Source organism: Apostichopus japonicus, chromosome 19 (genome assembly GCF_037975245.1).
Source record: "Apostichopus japonicus isolate 1M-3 chromosome 19, ASM3797524v1, whole genome shotgun sequence".
NCBI lineage: Eukaryota > Metazoa > Echinodermata > Holothuroidea > Aspidochirotida > Stichopodidae > Apostichopus > Apostichopus japonicus.
Genome location: NC_092579.1, coordinates 8,451,538 through 8,468,441, shown reverse-complemented (window position 1 = coordinate 8,468,441; position 16,904 = coordinate 8,451,538). Strand labels below are relative to the sequence as shown.

At 37.4% G+C, this 16,904-nt stretch overlaps 1 protein-coding gene across 2 annotated transcripts; it reads right to left on the bottom strand.

The window, feature by feature from the left end:
• Positions 1 to 87: 87 nt before the first annotated feature.
• Positions 88 to 8,300, bottom strand: LOC139960221 (uncharacterized). Of its 2 annotated transcripts, none has more exons than XM_071958414.1 (6): positions 7,891 to 8,300; positions 5,709 to 5,988; positions 4,730 to 4,958; positions 3,381 to 3,686; positions 2,305 to 2,700; positions 88 to 663 (listed from the first exon to the last, which is right to left on the bottom strand). In XM_071958414.1, the coding sequence occupies exons 1-6, from the start codon at positions 7,905 to 7,907 to the stop codon at positions 281 to 283; spliced, it is 1,611 nt and encodes a 536-aa protein (XP_071814515.1). In that variant the 5' UTR covers positions 7,908 to 8,300; the 3' UTR covers positions 88 to 280. The 2 variants fall into 2 exon arrangements, with proteins under 2 accessions (XP_071814515.1, XP_071814514.1); XM_071958413.1 differs by having other exon boundaries at positions 4,730 to 4,964; positions 7,891 to 8,299.
• Positions 8,301 to 16,904: the final 8,604 nt, after the last annotated feature.

Genomic DNA, 16,904 nt, shown 5'->3' with positions numbered 1-16,904 from the left:
TGTAGTGGTAATTCGCTGTACGAGATTTCGCAACCCATTGCAGCTCAACAGAAAAGCGAAGAAAAAATGTTGATAAACCAGAGTTGATATGTTTTGATGTATTTATGAATTATTTGAATAATGTACATTTGATCATTAAAGTTTTTCTTCAATATATTTATATATAAATCCGACTGAGGTATATGATCATTTTGTTGGCTGCATGCATGTATCGCCCATAGGCCTATATAATATATTATTTTTGTGATAACTTTGTAAAATAAATATATATTATACGCATTTAGGGTTGAAGTGTGGTACTATAGCCTATACCGCCATGATGGCTGGTGCAATTCGGCATTTGTTCAAAATAAAATACGCTTTGTTCCTGTCCAATTTTCAAAGCCACGAACATACTGATGAGCGATGATACCATCGTTGTAGTAACTCCCATTCTTGGCCTTACTCTTGAGCTTTCCACAAATTCGAGGATTTTCTCTACCGCTTTCGCACTTGTCTTCATGGTAATGAGTGACCTTCGGAATTGATCGATGACGTGAGAGACGTCCAAGCTTCCGATTGACCATATGACCAGTATAAACGAGATTGAAATGTTTGCCCAACAGAGTATATTCACGTGCAAACTAATGTTTTGGGCTTTACTGTCAGGGTGGTCCTCACATATATGGAACGCCAAAAGGACCACAGTGACATGTACCACTACTAATTTGACATGTACTACTACTAATTCGAAGTGTACTACTACTAATTTGAAGTGTAATACATGTAAAATGTCGCGTACTACTACTAATTCGAAGTGTACTACATCTAAAATGTCGCGTACTACTACTAATTCGAAGTGTACTACATCTAAAATGTCGCGTACTACTACTAATTCGAAGTGTACTACATCTAAAAAGTCACGTACTACTACTAAATTGGAGAGATGGCGCTATTCACAATCTTTCCGATACCATGTCATCGAGTTGCGCATCTGCATTAAAATAACGATGAAGAAAACATATTCTTCAATACTCTGTTGATTCAAATGTCTATTTTACAGTTTATACCTTTAAGGTCTGTGGCAAATATAGAAAATAGCATATAGTTAAGCACAGCTGGGAAATCTAAAGCATTCTTGACATTTCAATGACGGGGAAATTGCTGCTTGTGAATAATAGTGGGTATAACAATTTTAAGAGTTAAAAAACTGGTGTATTTGATATATATATATATATATATATATATGTAAAAAACTCGATGAACATGTCACAAAAATAGAAAACGGCGCCCAAACGCAAAAGGCTGCTTTACATTCAGAAAAGACCGGTGAGGTGCTACTGTTAATGAGCTAAAGTTAGGCTTCCTAGACTTTTTCTATATGCTAGGCCAAGCTGCGGCTAGGCCGATAGTGTCTAATTTAAATGATATTCCAAAACTGCTACTTGTTTAAATTATATACAGGTCTAGTACCGTATGCATTTTAGGTGTTCTACAAATGGCCTGAATATAGGCCTACTAAAGTACTAGGTCATGGATTAATTCCGAGCATAACTTAAGAGCCCAAATATACGTTACCGTTTAAATTTAGATTTTGGCACAGTAATGTGTGTATATGCAGAGCTTAGTATGCGTAGGATTAGGAGTATATATGTACGTGTCAGTCTTCCTGAATGTTCCCCTTCTCCTTGCCTTCATTACTAATACTATAATCACCATTGTCTGTGACCATTGGGCATCACACAAATAAAATCCAGTGGTGGCAAAGCAACAAGTTTTCGAAGCCCCAGCAGGTGGAACCATCGATCCCCAAGAATGTGCTTAATGTAGCTTCAGTTTTTAACTCTTAAAATTGTTATACACATTATTATTCACAAGCAGCAATTTCCCCGTCATTGAAATGTCAAGAATGCTTTTTATTCCCCAGCTGTGCCAAAGTACATGCTATTTTCTATATTTGCCACAGACCCTAAAGGTATAAACTGTAAAATAGACATTTGAATCAACAGAGTATTGAAGAATATGTTTTCTTCATCATTATTTTAATGCAGATGCGCAACTCGATGACATGGTATCGGAAAGATTGTGAATAGCGCCATCTCTCCAATTTAGTAGTAGTACGTGACTTTTTAGATGTAGTACACTTCGAATTAGTAGTAGTACGCGACATTTAAGATGTAGTACACTTCGAATTAGTAGTAGTACGCGACATTTTACATGTATTACACTTCAAATTAGTAGTAGTACACTTCGAATTAGTAGTAGTACATGTCAAATTAGTAGTGGTACATGTCACTGTGGTCCTTTTGGCGTTCCATACACATAGCGCCATCTTAAATAGATACTGCCACACACAAACAGTGGTAACTCCCAACGTCATAATGGTTGTGAAATACACCAAGTATATCGCGATGTATTGTTGGAAACAATTAAAGTCTTGAATAGCGTGGCCGAGTACTTGTCGACAAGAGTCGATATCTCTTCCATGTATCGCGATGTATTTGGATATCAAATAAAACTGCCGTTGGAAGGAGAGTCTGGTCAGATACACTACATACTGGAAGACGGCACTCAGAAACATGATCACACCGCAGCAAATAACCGATATGAATGCATGTGTCGTTAAGAAACCCATAAAATGAAAGTATACAAATCCACGATACGCAGCTGCCATCGGAGGTAACACGAAGCAGGCCGTTAGTAAAGCCTTGCCTGGGATACCTGTTTGAGAGAGAGAGAGAGAAAAAAACATAATTAGATCGGTGTTATAATTATTAGATTCTGATATAACATTGAACGATACAGTGTAAACCTGTCATCAAGTTCCTGCTGACGTCATTTCCCTATCGACGCATCCGTCGAATATATATATATTACAGAAAATGTATGATACTGATATTATCCATAATTCGAAATACAAAGGATAGAGAAAGACAATGGTCGTATGGATTACAGCAGATTGTCTCCATTCATGGATGTCACTATTTCTTTCTTTCCTTCAGAGGAAACTGTCCGTTTCTTTATTGGTAATTATGTCCGCTTACACATCCTAAATATCTTAGGAAATTTGGTAGGATTCATTGTATACGTATCCCTCCACCCCCACTCCCCGTACTTTACCCCCTTAGTATCTTATCAATATTCTAATGTTGGTCAAAATAATTCAGTCTCCTTTTTTTGTGCCACGATTCGGTTTAGAACTTTAGAACTTAGGCAAAAACAAAAATCGCCAAGCTCTCGGTGCGATCGTCACGAAACGTTGAAGGAACTTTCTGACTAGATATGTTTATTATAACGTTCCTAACGTAAATATATATCAGTTTCGATCGCATTCATTAGCTATTAAGTCTATAAAGCATTCACTTTTGAAAGCTATTGGAGGATATCTTATACACACTGACCTTTCTGTGCAAATCCAATAAACTGAAGCCGTTTAGTGATGTACCGTGCGTTAAAGACCATTGTCCACGATGAGCATGCTAGGTTTTGTTGGAAAGCGGCACTCATTACTTTAGACAGAAAGTTAAAAGCAGGAAACTGAAGCAGTATCAGTAAAAATATGCCGTATGATAAAATATGAAGACCTTGGCGTGAAATATCAATGTCATGGACGTAGTAACAGAAATCGTAAATCAACACCGAAATGGCTCCAAATACGATCGTTGTAGATAGAAACCAACTCCCTGGATGATTCCAAGCAGATATACCTGAAATACAAAGAACAACAACAAAATATATCGTATAGCTAGTTAATCGTTAATTATTTTTTAATTTTGTTGAAAGAAAAAAAATCGTACATTGTAAACTGTCGTGAATCATCTTTTTGAGCTGATGATTTTAAATAGCTCATATACTGCCAAAATCACCATAGCAATTTAAGTTTGTTAGCTCGACTACAATCAAGTCTGATTTGTTACCTATGGCAACAGCAGCCGCCTCCCTCTCTTTACCCTCCGATGGTGTATAGATTTACTACACATGGATTCGTGCACGTGTGCTAATAAAGTCTATATACATAATCCATTTATTGAAGAAAATAACAGATTGTCAGAAATAGTCACATGATGTGATATCAGCCAGTTGCTGAGCCAAGGATGAAAATAACGCATAGAAAATGGTTGCAGAATTCAAAATATTCCGAAGACATCGAATATATAATTATGTAAGAGAATAATGTTTTTTCTTATGTTTAATATAATCGATACATGAACAGGAAGGAGTGGTCAGCATGTGTACTTTTATAATCTGATGGAAGTATTCCCCTTATTCACATCCATTTGCCGGTGGGAAGAGGGCGGGGGAGGGGGGGGGGCGCTGTAACTGGGTGGGTTTGATAACATTGAATATATTATACTGTGAGAAATAACACGTGGCGAGATTATAAAGAATACCCACATTGCAATTTGTAGTTTCTTTTTCTCGAAGAGATAGACTCTATTAAATTGTGCAAATATGTCCCGGCACTTTAATAAGAATTAAATAATACGATGTCTATTTTAAAATGATCACACCCCCCCACCCTCCCCCAACCATAACTCACCACAACTCACAAATCCATACCATATCATCCAAAGCCTTTTTAAACCGGCTGTTTCACGTTAAACATATTATTTTAGCAAATAGCTTTACCCTCGTTACTGAATTTTCATATTGTACCCTGCAGGGGGTCTATCGTACGCTGCAGGGGGTCTATTGTACCCTGCAAGCGTCTATTGTACCATGCAGGGTCAACTATAATGGCGACACTTACCTCTTTCTTTATCATCATATCTCTCTGGTACCCCATCGTAGTTCCACCAGTAACTTTCACAACACTGACAAGGGGACAGGCTTGCCCTTCTCGTGTTTTCACTGTTCGAGTCTAAAAGTTTTTCATACGATGACGCGGTTTCATCAGATTCTCCGTACCATTGATTTTGGGGTTGGAAGCTGTGTTTGTTCATCATGTACCAGGTTAAATGATCTTCTGATTGGAGAAACTGAAACTGAGACAGAGAGTAGAGGCGATGAATTAAATGGCTGGGGTAGGGGGGGGGGAGGCAGCACCGCATGTACGAGCACTGGGAGGGGAACCAATACGTACGGGGTTACGTTCACAAGAAAACGCACCCCGTACAAAATCCGTACGGGTCTGAGAGATAGGGTAGGGCAGGGTATATAGGGCAGATATCTCGGAGATAGGGTAGGGGCAAATTGGGGTTGAGTGGTACGTGTATCCATAGTGATCATGAAAAGTGTGCCTCAATTTTTCCCAGAACAGTTATTCACCCACCATACCGTCTACAGAAATGAATTAGAGAATGAGTTTATGAATTGATGAATGAATGAATAGATGTATTGGCGAGTGAATGAATCAATGAATGAATAAATCTACACAGATGAATACCGCTGTTCATCACAAAGTGCCTCATATATATGCTCGTATATGCTAACACTTGGTATTTACGTGAAAGGAAGAACATCGTTACCGATTTTATTGTATTCTTCTGTATTCTTTGTTATATGATCTTAATATTGAAATACATTTTCTGAACTCATATGGCAAAGACGAAGAACAGAAGTTTTGATTTTCTAATATCAGTGATGATCATCCACTATTTACTTAAACTACATGTGTGCGGCTCTCAATTCATCTTTAAAGTTACATTATTATCACACCATTCAATAACAAAAATAAAACAACGTTTTAGCGAAGTATTTCTTTGCTTAAGCAACACAATCAGCAATACCTTTGTTCTTTCTTTGCTCGCTTGCAATTTGCATCGGAAACATCTTCTGACTCCTGTCACTTGACTATGCTGGAAGATACAGACAAGTTTCATCACCAATAGAACAACAAAAGGCAGTCGACTTGAGAATTGTGGTGACGTCACATCCTCACTGTCATGTGGTAAAGTATTTTTCTGTGGATCAGCGCTACACTCAGACGTTTTATGGAGTCCTGTCAAGATGTGTTTGGCTTCATCTTCTGAGTCACTAGAAGAGCTAGAACTATCACTCTCGCAGTCACTTTCATAAAAACAAAACAAAAAAAAAAGCAAAAACAGAGTAATAATAATAGTAATAATAATAATAATGAAAGTATTGAAAGGTTCAACTATTTAAGAACTTCCAACTTTAGAAAACACAAAGTTACTTTTGTGGAGTTATGGAGCGCCTTTTCCTTATTTCCTGATTTATTCAATTTTGCCATATCGATTCCGTTTCCTTTATCCTAGTATATTGCTATATACTTGCACATGTACTCGAACAGTGGTGCTACATGTAATATATATACTTACCCCAAAAAATGAAGAAGTTATGTTACAAATCTAAAGAAAATTTCTGTTTGCATTGATGATAAACGATGAATAAACGGAGGAAAAAAAAACCATCATCATCATCATCATCATCATCATCATCATCATCATCATCATCATCATCATCATCATCATCATCATCATCATCATCATCATCATCATCATCATCATCATCATCATCATCATCATCATCATCATCATCATCAATTATAATAATAATTATCATAGTAATAATGAGGCAAGTACTGTTACGATGCTTAAGCGACCACGAATGTGGTATAGCAGCCCGCAAAGGCTTGTAGATTACAATTTTCACGTCGAACCTCCCAATTGCTGAGCCTCATTGCATCAAATTCCACTCACTCACCCCCCCCCCCCCCCTTAATCCACTCAGCCACAACACCGGTATATGACCACAACTAGTTCCCGGTTTCTCTTTGAGCACTGCATACGCGTTTGAATTAAAATACGAACCATTATGCTTTGGCTATAAATACAACTTTGAGGAAGTTGATGTGACAATCTTGATACCTTTAAGTGTTTAATTACTATCTTATGATATCCGGGAGAAAATTTCCATTCTGATAAGGGAAGCAAATTACTTTTTGTTAATTGCTGAATCATCGAGTCAAAAGTGTACCTTTTACGTATTTTACCTGTTTTACCTATTTAACCTATTTAGCCTATTTTACCTTTTTAACTTGTAGATCTGTATAGCTTCAAGAAAGTATTGGTACGTTGTACTAATGTGATAAGTTCCATGGTATATTTGTCTTTTGTAAAGTAAAGAGCAATATTCATATTGCATCGGTAACTATAACCCCTAACACCCTTCCCTCTGGTCAGGCCTAACGGAGAGATTTTCCGTGATAGCGAAGGGGTGACGACAATTTTATCACTGACTCGGATCGGCATTTGCAAAAAGTCTGCGCAAAAGGTCCTACAAAAACAATGAAACGCCACATTTATCCTCCGTCTGCCCCAGCAAACGTTACACCTCATGTCAAATTATAGCCCTACAACTATATAGAACAGGGTTTCCCTAACTTTATCCCCCCACGAACCCCATGTGGATGTCAGAGTTATCCACGAATCCCCAGATTTTCGAGAAACGATCTGAGTCATTATTATATTATGATTTTCAAGCATGAATTTATGCTAACTTTGCATTGTGTCGGGCAAAATGGAGGCCAAGTGGAATTTCCAAAATAATAATAATTACTTTGGCCAACCTTTCAGTTACTTTCTCAGCTCTTTATCTTCACGACGTACTGTCATGCGTACACCAACTTCACCAAAGTCATGCGGCGTGTGTCTGTTTCAATAATTCAGTTATTTATCACATGCACGGTACGGTACTACTATGGCAACATATGCGTATGGAACGCGAAAAGAGTTTGTCGATAGGTTCGACTTTTGTACATTAATAAACTATATGATATATCAGATTTTAGTTCAACAAAAAGTACTCTAGTTTTGACTTTCAGAAACGTCTCTCGAACCCCCTGGGATGGGCTCACGCACCCCCTTGGGGTTTATGCACCCCAGTTAGGGAACCCCTGATATAGAGGATGATGAAAACACGATAGAAGTTTCTTAAGTAACCACTTACCACATCGCATCTGTCATGCAATCGTCTACGTATTAATTGGACGTCAAAGCCACTGTGTGTTCCTTCAACCATGGAGAGCACCAAAGAATAAACTTACAGATAACATTGCCAGGAGTACCCTGTTATACTATATCCAATCTATACACAATTGATAGGCAAAACAATACGTAACAGTGTTTACAGCGTGTACTTTTGCTCGATATTTGCATTGAAGAAACTTTGAGCCCTTTTATTATCTTCTCTGCTAAATAAACACGACACGAAAATGTATTGCATGTGATTCGCTCTTGCTACACTTTGATGAACATCGTACAGTATCCGCCGCAAAGAGGAAATACGGTAATCTCTAATTTCGAGTGAACTTTACATTATTAATCTGCGGTCATTGGAACACTGCATTGATATCGCTTCAAATGACAATGACTGCAAACCTTTAAATAGCGCATGATAACGTACAACGTGTTGCTTCCTCTGTTTATTAGCGGTATTATACAAAAACTACGGAAGCGTAGAAAAGACATGTAAATTGACGTTTTGATGACACGCAATTAATTCTTCAATATGAAAAGAAGTTGAAAATTGACGTTTTGACCACATATGCTACATCGTCAAAATGTCGAAAATCTGAAAACTCACTTTTTACCGAGATGCATCAACTCGTCATGAGGACAAAAATCTGAAAATTATTAATTTGTCGAGATGCATCGAGTCGTCCAAATGTAAACAATTTGAAAAATATTAAGATATTTTAAATGACAAGCTTGCGTAAACAAGATTTTAAAACTTAAACTTCAATTGAAATTAAAGAACACGACCTTCAAGAAAGTAGGTCAGGGTCCTAAAATTTAATGTTGACATTTTGACAGTTGAATGTATCCTCTACGCTTCCGTAGAAAACGGTTCAAAAAATGTTCAAGCGGGGTGCATGATTTTCATGTTTTCTGAAACCTGTCGATTACTTTAAAGGAATATTCCGATGACAGAATTTGTATTTTATTTCGCATGGTTAGTTGAAAAACCGGTCTCAAGTTTTATTCCACCTCAAGTTCAGATGTAGTTGATTGAAAATGTCATGAGGTACTTATAATGAAGCTGGTAAAGATCCTTCGTTACCTAATAACGCTGATCACCATGATAAGGGGATATGTGATATCATATTTGCAGATGGTCGTTCGTCCAAGGCTTTATTATTTACTGACCCGATTATATACTTCTTGATAAGTCCATGAAATGCGGTATACGGTTTTTAAACTGTCAATGTTCTCTGTGTCTAGAACTTCATCTCTTTTGGGAACCTTTTTATCTTGTAGAAATAAATATTATTTGCCTTTGTGGATAAATAACTTATATAAATATCATAATCATATATATAAATAATTTAAAAAAATATAATAAAAAAAGAAGAAAGAGCGCTTATATAGTGCCGATTAATAATTCGGCGCTGTTGCCAGATACTTTTAAAATATATCACTAGATTTTAAAACAATTGAATCTCTTTGTCATGTGATGGTGACCTTGAAAGATGCACAACCATTTCCAATATTATTGTAAGCAATCAACTGCATCCACCTGACTATCCCTTTAACGCGGTTTTATTGGTATTTCCAGAGTCATTATACTTTCCGTGGCACATGAGAACATTAAACAGGCAAAACGTAAACAGGGAAATGCAATCATGTTACATGAAAGGATGTTACACAGGTCTCTGTTCTTCTTTCAATACTAAAGTCGACACTAGTCTATAGTGCACTGGTCATGTAGTTTTAACCTTGCCTTTATTCAGGTGAAATATGAAAACAGATTCTTCGAATAACCACAGTTTCCAAGGTTATTTAAACATAACGGACTATTGGCTTCAAGTGACGTCATTTTTAGCAATTCGACTTTTCTATATATACTTCCTTATATAATGTATAGACAGTTTAGCATTGCTAAGCATTGAAGCAAGATCACGTGACCCGATGCTTTCGTTAACTTTTTTATCGACATCCATCCTGTCTTGTGGATTTCAGTTTAGCTCCTTTTTTTTTTCTTTTCACAATTTAAAGAGGTTATGAAATGAAAAATGTTCATGTCTTGGAATGGTTTATCTACATTACTACAACACCACCCATGCACAACTTTCCGTAAATACGGCTTCAAACGCCAGATATTCGCTGTCAAAGTATTCCCTAGAGCCTCTCGAGCTGCCACTCGTAAAAAAAAAGCAAAGCTGCCCACCGCAGTTCATCTGACGTCATCAAAGGAACCATTTCAGCCAAAGCCGACTCCCCGCTGTTAACCGATACGGCGTTATACAGTTTACTAAATGTAACCACAACAATCTTCTCATCAATTGTCTTCTTCCGAATCTTCCGATTCCGAGGAAATAGGACTTCACCTCTCCGGACATTCGTAAGCTTTGACTAAAATTATTTTCTTGAGGAAGAAGAGGAGATAGTTTTGAGGGTGATAAAGATAATATCGGTGTTTTTCCTAATCAATTGAGCCCCTTGCAGAAGAATTGTAAAACGATCCCGATGGCCGAGACGCGTCGCTGCCATGTGAAGTCCCCGCACTACGACGTTGTCACAGAATGTTAGCACCAATCAAAATAGATCTCAGAAAAGATTTAGGGTTTCAGCCAATCGCAGGCATTTCCTGGATAAACAACATGTCTGCGCCCTTGTGTAAACTTATGCCGATCCCGGTTTCAGTAGTGTACATGGAATTACGTACTAATAGCCAAGGCCTATACTAGTTACAGTCACTTTATTACGCTGAACAACCAAAGTGAAGGCTTCAGTTCCTATTTTTGATATGAACGCAATGCATGTGTGCCCGGTGACTGTGCTGAGGACTAGCAGGTAAAAGTGGTCGGATTTTCACAAAATAACGTTATTGCGTTACTTGACAAATTGACAATTCGTCCATATGAGTCAGTTACACACTGAGACGTGAGACTGCAGGGAGTAGGCTAGGCCCTAATAATTAAATAGGCAAAGGCCTAACGTTTACAGCTCGTATGGCACCTGTACCTATTTATCTGAAAACCAAACTCATGATGAGGGACGTGTTGAAGATTTGTGTGGATCTTCCAGGCAGGTAGGTCTAGGCCAGGGTTGTCCAACCTTTTGCAGAGGAGGGCCACATGGAATGATTATGATGAAGGAGGGGGCCGCATGAACCCTAGCCTAGGCTGGATTTTTTGCCCGAAGCCCAAGGCAACAAAATGTGAGCACTGCGAGCAGAGCGCACTGATTATACAGTTGTTATTCTGCCGATTAGAAGTAAGCTTTCACATTCATATGGTACGGATTCTAAAGTCAGTCCCTGCTGGTACTGATTTATTTTCCGTCCTGATAAAACGGATGAATAAAGTTCAGCCGCCCACCCCTCCCCCCCCCTCCTCCACTGAGAGAGTGTCACACAAACTGACCTGTATGCAGCTTTTTGGACGCAGAAGGTTCGGATGATGATTATACAGCTTCAAATTGTTATCAATAAATCTGCTCACTAAAATTTCGCACCATAGATAATCTCTGGCGGGCCGGACGCAACCCTGCGGCCGGCCGGACTGTGGCCCGCGGGCCGTAGGTTGGACAACCCTGGTCTAGGGCTATATAATGTTTCTTCTCCAGTCCTACATTTGTTCAAACAAGAGGATATTAATTATTCCTACTTCCCCATGATATTTCAGAAATATGATAGATTTGAAGACAAACAAAGGTCTGATTGAGATATTGAAATGCAATGGTCTCCAACTGTGTAAACTCATTGAACTTCAATAGGCCTGTACATGTTATGATATTCGTTGTAAATTGATTGTGCCATTAATAACATTGTCTGCAAAAAACTACAAAGTTGGAACTTGTTAGGCCATTATATAATCTGTTCTGGTGATGCAGTATTCATTCAGCAGGTGGTTCAATTCCATCAACAGATATCATACAGCCATACAGTTTCCAAAAAGATGGTCAAGTATTCAGCACCATCATGAGACTTGTAACAAAAGGAATTACAGGATTTTTCAATGGCAAAGCTCTCATTGAATTTCCTCACATTGTCTACATAGGAATTTTCTTTGTGATAATCTTGCTTTCTAGTGTCAATCACTCTACATAGCAAATGTGAACAGTAGGGGTAATTTTAAAGTTATCATGACTTCATTATAGACCATCCACTGGTGTTCCAATGAAAGACTCAAAATGAGTTGTTAGCTCGGCAGCTAACTTCAGCTTAAACAACAACAAAAACTGTTTAAAGGAAACGTGTTTGGATGTTGCCATCTCAGACTACTGGAACAGATAACTAATAGAGAAGAACAGCTTTCAGCAAACTGGTTATCCACCATAAGCCATGTGTATGGAAATGTCTGTAGTTAGTGGACCTGAAGTTTCCCACCGGGATGCTCTGTAGGCTAGTGTAGGCCCATATGTTTAAACAAAAGAAATTTTTATTACACACATAGGCATACATTTCTCATCAGCGAAACAAATTGTTGAACTATGCAAATTTTACAGCATGTTGGCATGGCTGAGCTAACATTGGATGATTTTGAGCACCTCTTGTAAAGCCAATGTGTTCATAAGCACCATTAGATGACTGGAAATAAACCCATATTTTCACTTGTATGTAATCCATTTGTGTTAACTTTGCACCTAACCACTCCAGATAAAGTTATCATGAACAATTTTCATCTTGTATAGTGTTCTCCATAAATTCTCCCTTCGTATTTGCTATTCTGTGTTCCCCAGTTTTCCATTAAGGACATGCATTAGTCACTGAATCACATATATTATCTGTCTAGTTTTTGTCCATTTTAGGGCACTGTACCACCCCAGAAGTGTTTAATACTGAAACTGGTAAATGGAAAGTGGTGGACACAGCATACATAAGCCTATGGAGAATTGGGGACAGCATAATGAACACATAAATTGGTGTCACTGTTCCTGTGGCTATGTAAAGGTCTCTTGTAATTTCTTTATATTCTTGCAAGGAAAAAGTTAATGAGTAAAATGTTTTGTGCAATATAGAGGCCCGGTTAAAAGAAAGTAGATAACCATTGAGAGTGTTTCAAGTAAATCACTAATTCCAGGTGGGGTTCCTCTTAAAGGTGTACTATAATGGCTAACTATGCTAGATATTCAAATATGGTCACCTTTGGTTAATTTTTTAAACTTTTTTTTATTACAAACTTTGAGGAAATTTCCTAACTGGGACATTTAGTCATCTTGTGTGTTCCTTAAAAATTTCTGAGAACAGTTTGTATAGTAAAGACCTCCAGGAAAGTACTTTATGAAAACTTCTAGCAGTTATAGCATGCTAGAATTTGGGGCCTATACTGACTACCTTTAAAGCCAAAAGTTTGACTAATCTCTGTTCCAAAATACCCCCAAAAGTATGAACAAGTATTGTTATTCTATAGTGGCTGACACTGGGAACCACCACCTGCCAGTCAGCACTTTGTAGTACTTTTGGGTGGAGGTTGAGGGGCTGGAGGTATCTGACTAAAACTGAGAGGTGTTGCCAATTAGAAGCATAAACACAGTATATCTTCTGGGAAACAATATTCTTGATAGGATTACAAGCAAATCATTTTAAACAAAGACGAAATGGAAAAATAGAGGCTTAACTTTAAACATGAAGGTAACCTATGGGTTTTCTCTCCTGACCAATGCAGTAAGTACAAGGCACCTTTCAGTATGTGAAATGATTGTGTTTATCCCATGGTTTTAATTTGTTCTATACTTCTAGAAATAATTTAAAATTCATTGAATTCAATGCATCATACTCATGGTTTCGTGGGCAATGACTTTGTTTAATACCCTGTAATAACAAGGACACCTTGAAGCAGGAGCCACGACAAAGCAAAAACATGAGAAATGATCTGCAGAAAGTTATGAACAGTTGTTAATTTTGTTTTCTTAACTTCCTGAAATCTACAAAATATATTGTATTGCTTCCTAACTATTCGTTTATTTTACTACATTTTATTCATGAAGGCACCAATTCAATGCAAAGTGTGTTACTGCCTCGACGATGGAAACAGTTGCTGACAACATCTGAAGTACGGTGGTTTGGAGCACTCAGTGTTTCTGTGGTCCAAGCATGTTGCAGCATTTGTTGAGTGAAATAGTGAACCGTGGTTACTTGCACACATCCATTAAGAAAAGCAGAGGGGAGAGGTGGGGGAGGGTGGGCAGGTCGAGAGTTTCAGGTACACCAATCCATGGGCAACTTAATGTTATCATTATTTATTTTTTATTATTTTTATTATTATCATTATTTTATTATTATCATTATATTATCATTTTATTATCATTATTATTATTCATCGTCATTCTTATTGTTGTTATTATTATTGTTGTTGTTGTTTTTACTATTATTACTTTTATTATGATTATCGTCATTGTCATCCTCATCATTCTTATTGCTATTATTATTTTTGTTGTTGTTGTTACTATGATTAATATTGTTATCTTTATCTTTATCATCATTATCATTATTCTTATTATTATTGTTGTTGTTACTATTATTATCGTCATTATCATCGTTATCATCATTATTACTATTATTAAGTCTTCGGAGGGTGTGGAGTGGTATAGGCAACTGGGATCGTAATGACTTTTACAGTACATTTCAATCAAGTTTATTTCAAGCTCCTTATCACATCTTTTCTCTTAACCTATATATTCATATTTTGTGTACCTCGTGTATTTTTACATTTCTACTATATTTTTGGTTTGAAATAAAAAGAATAAAATAGAAAAGTCTGAGTCATTGTATTTCAGTTGCTGTAGTTCTCTGGGGCATTAAATCCAGAACGAGGCCTCTTTTGATTCCTTGCCAAAGACTGAAGAAATCAATGCGATGGTGATTGTGTGGGTTTGCGCGCGTGTGTGTGTGTGTGTGTGTGTGTATGAGACACTTTCTTGTAAACACGATATCTCAACAATTGAAGCTTGTATGTAACTCATACTCTTCATATGGGTAACCCATATTAGGAAAAAGACTACTATTGTTTTTGGTGGAGGTCAAAGGTTATTTGAGGTCACCAGAGGTCAAACTAAAAAACCTTTTAAACTGCTTGTAAACACAATATCTTGTAGGAAGGGGTAACTTGGAAGGATTTCATACTTAGTATGTAGATGGCCCATATTGTGTAGGAGATCCCTATTATATTGGACGCGGGTCAACAGTCATGTGAGGTCAGCAGATCTGAGGTGAAAGTCTGAAAATCTTGTGAGAAATTACTCTAAAATTGAAATTGCGTTAATGTACAAACAAAGCACGTAGATTGCCTTTGGTGAGAACAAAATCGCTGTGGAATTTCATGCGTGTCAAATTTCCTTTGAGGTCAAGAGAAGTAGTTTTCAGAAAACCCATTCTACGGTACCCAACATCGACCATACTGTCATCACATACATGTTTCTGCATTACGATCATGATGCACAAGCCTATATCATTTCGTCGCAACTGTCGCAACGAAACCGGTGTACGAGCTGCATTTCGCGTAAGTTGCTGAGTTCCTGTAGGTTCTCTCTGGCCAGTATCTTTGTAGTAAGCAATAAGATTTTGATATGCACTTGGTATGTCGATGATCCATATCAATTAAATAACCCTATTGTTTTGGTGAAGGTCAATACAGCCCAAACTGTGAATAACCTACAAACATGGTATATACAAATCTCTAGTTGTAATCAAAGCCCTAACAAAATTTCTCCTATGTGCAAGGAATCACTAAATCTTTGACTTTCTGCATTCTTATTTGCTCATTACTGGCTGCCCATTGCCCTTTTGTAAATGATGTTCTTATCCTTTAAGAAAAGTGAATAATAAAGAAAAATACCCCAGCAGCACGGCTAATAAATGAGCAGTGATGTAAGATGTTTGAATAGCTAACCAACGGACCAAAGTTCAGCAGGCTGATTCGAAATATACCAATAACAGATGAGAAAAATTTGCGGAAGGAAGGAGTGCTTCTAAATAAACCTTCACATGATCAGCTATACACAATAATGCACATGTTTTGTAGCATATATAGTCCAATACACCTGTCTTCTCAAAGGTATTCCGTAAGAGTGGGGTGGGGGGGTCTTTGAAGGGGGTGGGGGTCCGATCTTCTAATTTTATGGCTTAGTGGGTCACTAGTTCCCAAACATATTCGAGACGGATGCTCATACCATTTCTGGTTTAGAAGTTAAAAATGGTTAAAGTGCTAAACTGGCCATATTTTCAAACTGAGGCTAAAAATCGAAAGAAACTAATAGTTTCTATGGAAAACTTCCCCACCTTCCAAACGAGTGTGATAACGTCACAGAATCACAGGAGAATGGCATGTCCAAAATATTAAAGTCTTAAGAAAGTCAAAATCTTGGTTGGAACTAAAATTTATTTGTGCGGCATTCAGTGGAAAGGATTTCGACTTCGAAAAGAATTTTCCAAACAATTATGGCGTTAACCCACACCCTATAGGTTTACCATTAGGATTAGCCTGATTAATTATGGTGTCTAAATGAAGAGGTCTATAGGAAGCTGAACCTCCGAATGCATATTATGGCAGACCGATGCTTTCACGTGATATCCATGTATAAGCTTATTGGAAGTTGCTCTCCATGTGAGGGCGCTTCATAAGAATACTTTCTAAGGCAAACCCCACAGCACTGGAAAGATCTGTGAACTTGAAACTTATAATTACCTTGAAAGCTAATTGCAAAGGTACGTTTTGTAAATTAAATCCCGATTTTCCCGTCTTTTAACTCCAAGCGGATGTGACGTAGTCGTGTACGTCAATAAGTCGGAAATGCAACATGCAATGGCATAATAATTTGTGGCGTATATACAGCATAACATTTTCTCTTACTTCTTAAGCTTCACATCTTTTCTTATACTTGAATAAAAGGCGGCATGTTAAAAAAGACATACAAAAATTTAAAAAATATAATAAAAAAATTACCAGAGGTCGGAGGCAATCGATATGACATTGAAAAACTGAGCTTTGTCTTTATTATTTAAATATAGAATTTCAAGCC

Excerpts from the sequence above, each read along its gene's own strand:
- LOC139960221 (XM_071958413.1), bottom strand. Across the intron at positions 4,965-5,708 it reads CGAGCAAAGAAAGAACAAAG|TTTCAGTTTCTCCAATCAGA; the intron begins GTATTGCTGATT and ends TCTCTGTCTCAG. Across the intron at positions 3,687-4,729 it reads ATATGATGATAAAGAAAGAG|GTATATCTGCTTGGAATCAT; the intron begins GTAAGTGTCGCC and ends TTTGTATTTCAG.